At 35.5% G+C, this 6,319-nt stretch overlaps 1 protein-coding gene across 1 annotated transcript in view; it reads right to left on the bottom strand.

Moving 5' to 3' along the window:
- The window catches only part of STAM (signal transducing adaptor molecule (SH3 domain and ITAM motif) 1), a gene marked incomplete at its 5' end in the record, with an annotated part of 13,452 nt that extends 8,187 nt beyond the window's left edge, over positions 1 to 5,265 (bottom strand). The window contains 7 exons of the mRNA XM_010134382.1: positions 134 to 222; positions 1,416 to 1,510; positions 1,849 to 2,041; positions 3,958 to 4,048; positions 4,325 to 4,471; positions 5,012 to 5,107; positions 5,190 to 5,265. Coding sequence (XP_010132684.1) covers positions 134 to 222; positions 1,416 to 1,510; positions 1,849 to 2,041; positions 3,958 to 4,048; positions 4,325 to 4,471; positions 5,012 to 5,107; positions 5,190 to 5,265 — 787 coding nt within the window. The remainder of the gene's footprint in view (positions 1 to 133; positions 223 to 1,415; positions 1,511 to 1,848; positions 2,042 to 3,957; positions 4,049 to 4,324; positions 4,472 to 5,011; positions 5,108 to 5,189) is intronic.
- Positions 5,266 to 6,319: the final 1,054 nt, after the last annotated feature.

The raw sequence follows: 6,319 nt of genomic DNA, 5'->3' as shown, positions 1-6,319 counted from the left end.
TTTCCCTACCCAGTCTCTTTTGATTATGTTCTCCTGATATTTCAAATTGTTCTTGAAGTACAAAAAGAAAGGGTCAAACTTCACATATTTAAATATACCAGCAGTTGAAAATTATTACTTTTAACACGCTTACTTCATCAATATAAACTGGTTCGGGCTCAGGTTCTATCGTCTCTACTTGAACTTCATCACTGAACTGCACTGTCTTCTTCTCAGCTTTCACTGTAAGATAAACAGGCAGATTTTATTTTATAAATAAACAATAAGATAGATGTCATACAACTAGCATATTGCCTAAGTTCTTTTCTTTGAGACATCAAAATTAGTATTTTGTTGATATTTGAAGGCCAAAACCATCTCCATAGACTTAAACGATCTTCTTAAACAAATCTGTAAATTGCATAAAAAGAGACATCAGTTCACACAAGGTCAATAGAAACATATTTTAGCAAGTACATGTCTTCATGGTAGTTTATCTGTGTATAACACACTATAAGTCATTAGGAAACAGACTAAGACAGCATGACTGGAAGAAATAGCACTAATGAGTCCAGTTTAAGAGAAAATAGTAAAATCACCTATGACAAATGAGCTTTTTTTCTCCAGAGCAAAGTATAGCACCAAAAGTTCTCAAATTTTGCTATTCTTTGTACATCAAATAGTACCTGCAAAAGCATCCCATTCCTCTGTAGTGGAGGCTACAACAAAAAAGCTGCCAAATAATACTCTTATAATCTTCTTATCAATTAGTCTTAACATAGAACAGATGACTCCTACAGCACATAATTCTGTTCACCTGCTCATACCTTTGGCATACTCATACTGAGATCACAGGAGATAATCTTGCAAACCCATTAGAATTACAAAAATCAGTTCTAGAATCTTAAAACCTTGTCCAATATTTAATATTTTTATTGAATGCTTAGAGTAGGTTAGACTAATATAAATAGATACAAGAAGATAACCAGTATGCAGAAAAAGCTTCCTTCCATTATGCACAGATACACACCTACATTAGGCTTCTTGAATTGTTTGAACAGTGGTAAATCGTCTCTGACTCCTATCGACCTTCAGTTTTCCTTGATTAGGAAAAAGGCAATTTGGAAAAAACCTGCTGCTGCCTACATTTATTTAGGTGTCAATGGCATTGTTAAATGAGTCTCAAGGAAGCTACTGACAAAGCCAGGAGCAGACAGCATCATATTTTTCAGGAGATGCCAGCTTGGGTAACCTTGGTCTGACACATAAAAATATGACTTGTTTGCAAGAGCACAGCAAGAACTCCTCAGTTTTACTTCGAGTATCACATTACTTTTAACTGAACTCTATCATAAGAGAAAGGAAATAGGGAAAGCAAATCACTACAAAAATGCAAGCAAGACTTAACATATACACATAAATGTCATGTTACTTACTCATTTCTGGCTCAGCAGAAAGATCGGCTGTTACAAAATTAGATGGAAACAGCCCTATTCCTTGATGAGTTTCACCTTTCCACCAATTTGGATCACTAAAAATAAAAAATAATTAAAATCCCCAACTTTATAAAAAAAAACCAAACAAACCCCACACTCACATTGAATTATCCTAAGAATTGTACTGGACAAGGCATTCATATTACTTGTACATAAATACATATTGTATGGATGCAGAAATCTTTGTAAAAGAATCCTTGTGCAACTACCTTTGTATGTAAAAAAACTAGGAGGTAACTAAACAAAGAATTTACTATGTAAATACATATTTTATTGTAATTGTATTCCAGTGTATGCTTCTACATAGAAGACATTATTCCCCACCGATTTTTACAGTCCGATATACTTCTTGTAGGCATTCTACATAAATTACCTGTCATCTAGGATAGTTATAAGCTCTCCGGCTTTAAAAGTTAACTCGTTGTCTTCAGCAGCCTCAAAATCATAGATTGCACGAACCTTGCGGCCCTCATGTTTGTGATTTGTTAAAAGGCTTGAGGTGCTCGGATACAAACTGGAAAGCGTTGTTTGCTGTTGCCTTTGTTCTTTTAGTGACAATTCAATAGCTACAAAAGAAGAGTTAGTCACATGAAAATTCCCTATAAAATTGGGTTGAATGACATGAAAATTTAACTCTGTGAAAACTTTTAGTATAATTTCATTCCTGTAACATCATAATAAACTTCTGCCTTTGAAGTCGAATTAACAGTAAAAAACAAAAAGATGTTTTACTAGAAAGCATGATTCTACCCATAGATTTACCAAGGCTTTCAACATGGACGTGATGAATAAACAGCACTTAAACACAAATGGGATACTCACAGAAGTCATTAATTTTTTATTATTATATTACTGTTATTACCATAAACTGATGTGAAGTATTAACATTCTTATTAGAATACACGTGTTGCTGAACTTCTCCAGATCACTTGAAACATGAAAAAGACACAGCTGTTCAGGTACACGCTGTTCCTCTGTTAGATCAGGAGTCTTTTGCCTGGATTCACGGAATCAGAGAATTGCACAGATGGTTGAGGTTGGAAGACACCTCTGGAGGTCATCTTGTCCACTCCCCTCCTCAAGAAGGGTCACCTACAGCTAGCTGCCCAGGACTATATCCAGATGGCTTTTGAATGACTCCAAGGATGGACACTCCACAACCTCCCTGGGCAACCTGTGCCCAGTCACCCTCACAGTAAAAAAGGTAATTCATAATTAAGAAAAAGATTTTTGCTTAGATGAACAAAATTTTGTCCCTTTCTTTTCTCTCCCTAACATTCCCTGAATAATTTTAAAATTTTTGGTCGTTTTCAATTAAATTTGACTGAGCAGAAAGGTTTCACTCATATTAAACTTCAAGTTTCTGAAAAAACTATCACGTTTAAGAAGGCTCAGAGTGGGACACAAAAAACCCAAAAGAACAGGCATTAGAGAACCCAAGCGAAATATGAAACTTTGAGACAGATCACTTAAAAGTAGACTAGATACGTAAAAGTATCTAGACCATAAAGATCAAACCACTCAATATTTTTCACACATCTCTGGTATAGGATCATTAAATGACTTTTAAATATACTTTAGTACAACTGTAAATCATAAGAAACAATCCTAGTTTTGCTTACTGGGAATGCAGTGAGACATTTAACAGCCACTTATGCTTACAACAATCAAAGCCTTGAAGTATACTACAGAACCAGTATTCAAAGGAATAAAAGTTTGAAGTACTACACCCATGTCGTGGTTTATGGCCAGCCAGCAACTAAGCACCACGCAGCTGCTTGCTTACTCACCCACCCACCCCGGGATGGGAAGAGGAATCGGGAGGAAAAGGTAAAACCCCATGGGCTGAGATAAAGAGAGTTTAACAATGCAATTGCTCATCATCTGGAACAGGCCATTGCCACCACCCAGCCTGCTCCGCCCACTCAAATTGCACTTGCTTTCCCCAGCCAGCTCCCCCCTTTTATATACTGGGCATGATGTCAGTGTGGTATTGAATATCCATTGGCTGGTTCCATTATCCTGGCTGTGGCCTCTCCCAGCTTCTGGTGAGAATTAATCCTATCCTAGCCAAACCCAGAACAATGCAAAATACGTTGCATACAACTTATACTAAAATCACTATTTTCTCTTTCCATCAAACGTTTATGTTGCAAATGAATGTGCTCCACTTGCCCCAGGAAGAAGGAACATCCAAGGGAAGAACTTGTATCAAATATTTCCATGGTGGAACACATCCACAACATGAGACTTTACAGATTTTTTACTGTGTTGTTTCAGTTTGTAAGGGAAAAAAAAAGTCAGAAATTTTTCAAGTTTTTTACCCGTAGAATAGTTTTAATCTCAAACACTCCAGGAACAGTACAAAAAGAAAGAAACAGAAATCACAGCCACCACACAGGAGAAGGAAGAAAAACATTCGTTTCTGCTTTATTTGCTATTAATCAATATATTCATCAGGTCAGCAAGTAAATGTACTCACCTTTAGCTAAATCCTCCTCTTCCTTTTTGTTGGCTACTGTACCAGGATCTTTGGCAACTAGAGCTGGACTGGCTTTTGCCTGTTCAGCAGCCTAGCCAAAAGCAAAAGAAGTAAAAATGAATTCAACAAAAATAAAAAAAAAAAGCATTAAATTCACCATTTTGATTTGTATTCATCTGCAATATAAAAATCTAAAGTAAATCAGAGCATCTCACCTCTCAAAGGAATGTTTTATTAAGACAAGAGAGATTTCCTTTTTTTTTGCCAAACACATTATAGAATTCAAGACTACGAACTGAAAAATACAGTCCTGAGGATAAAAAGAATTTGTTATACCCTTTAAGAACAACCACAAAATTTAATCTACCTGCGAACCAATAGCTGGGAAAGTAACTCCTTGTTCCTTAAGATTTTTTATCATAGCAGATATTAAACTAAGCTGTGGGTCATTCTTGAATTCATCAGTCCATTCCACCATAAGGGCTTTCAGTTTTTCACAAACTTTTGGATGACCCTACAAAAACAGTAGAAACTAGTTAAATAACGTAGGAATCTCTAATTTCAGGTAATTTCATGTTACTGCCAATATAAACGATATAGACACTTTATTTCGAAGCCAAGTGTATCACTAAGGGATATCTTTATTAGAAAAGGAGGACACTATACCACTATTGTGTTTGTAATAGTACAATATGTACCAGGCCCAAAATAAAGTATAACAAGCTTGTATAAAAGCCCTGTATTATCTCCATTTCACCACATCTGCATTTAGTGTTTCATTGCAGTTATTTATACATATACAAATTCACTTTCACGATAAATTAACACACCACACCCTACCTCAATCAAACAGAATACATAAGTAACCGTACTGTGAAGTGGCATTCAGGAAGCTCTCTCTCACAGCCGGTCTTCCAAGGCATCTTGCATCCTTCCCCCTGCCACCAAATTTCCAGTCTTCTGAAAGTAGATTCCATTCCACTTCCAGATTTTCCCAATTCTCTGTTTTGTTTTGACATTTCTACGGATTGTGTAAATCAACGTAATGCATTACCTTATTCAACACATTGCTTACTTCACTGGCAAAATCTCTTGAACAGACTTCTAAATGAAAGATTTTACCGCAGTTTGATACACATGCTCCTAGAAGCTAAAGAAAGAAAGATCAAAAATCAGAGGTCTTTTGCAAAGTCTTTTCAGAAAGGAAAAGCACTACATTAAAAAGAACCTACTGTTAATGCTTGCATAGCAACATGGGGATCTTTATGGTTCACTCTCTTCATAATAGAACGGAGACAGTCCTTAGGCCTAAAAACCACAAGACAGAAGTAAAAAAAAAAAAAGAAAAAGGAATGAACATTTCCTATTGCATGACAATGCTAACAGACAGCAAAGTCTCTCGAACATCGTAAGTTATACAGTAGCTTATAAGCACGACATTAAAAATAATTAACATCATTAACAGTCGTAGCCATTTCTAGCTGTAGGATTGCTAGCTTTCTTAGTTAGCAAAACTGCTCAGTAAGTTGTTTCCTTTTGTAGTTAGAGATAATTACCGTAAATACTCCATACTCCTCTGTATTTCACATACATATGTAAGAAAATTTGCTTACATACTGATTACCAATACCCTTTTGCTGTGTTTTTTAAATTACCACCACTATATTCCTCAGACTCTCCTTTAATCTAAAGAATAACATCTATAAAGAAGATATGCCATGATCCAACAAGTGCTAAAAAAGGCTTTCTACATCAAAGTTTCAAAAGAATTAAATACAGAATTGAAGCCTTACCCTTGTTGTGGTAGATAAAAATAATGTGAAAAGGACATTTAAAAAAAAAATTTCAGTGGAGTTTCAGGTGGTTTAGCATATTAAAATCTGTGTGGGTTTCTGATACTTTGTTCTGTCTCTGAAGGTAGTAGAAGGCTGAATGAGGCTGGGGTAGGAATTACCATTATAAATAGCCCAGAAAAGATAAATCTGAAAGAGGGTACATAGGCAAAGAGGAAGAGTGAAGGTAATAAACTAAGAGATTTTAAGCATTTCTGGAGTATTTAGAGTAACTTTATTTTTTTCAGAAGCATAATTATTTTTCTTTTGAACTAATATCCAAGAACTAAGACAAAACTTAGGTATAAGTTGCACCACTGCTTGGCTATACTATATTTGGCAGTGTCAATGTTTTACAGAAACGCACACCTCATATTTAGTAGTACTAATTATAGCCAGTGCCATCACACAGTTAGACTACACATCACTCAGTGTTTACCTTCAGATAACCAATTATTACTAATGAAGGCTATACGTCAAGCACTGCCTTATATCTATTAATTATCCAAGACTTTTCACATGTTCACTTT

This window comes from Buceros rhinoceros, unplaced genomic scaffold, assembly GCF_000710305.1.
Source record: "Buceros rhinoceros silvestris isolate BGI_N320 unplaced genomic scaffold, ASM71030v1 scaffold36614, whole genome shotgun sequence".
NCBI lineage: Eukaryota > Metazoa > Chordata > Aves > Bucerotiformes > Bucerotidae > Buceros > Buceros rhinoceros.
This window is presented reverse-complemented; position numbering and strand designations above follow the sequence as displayed.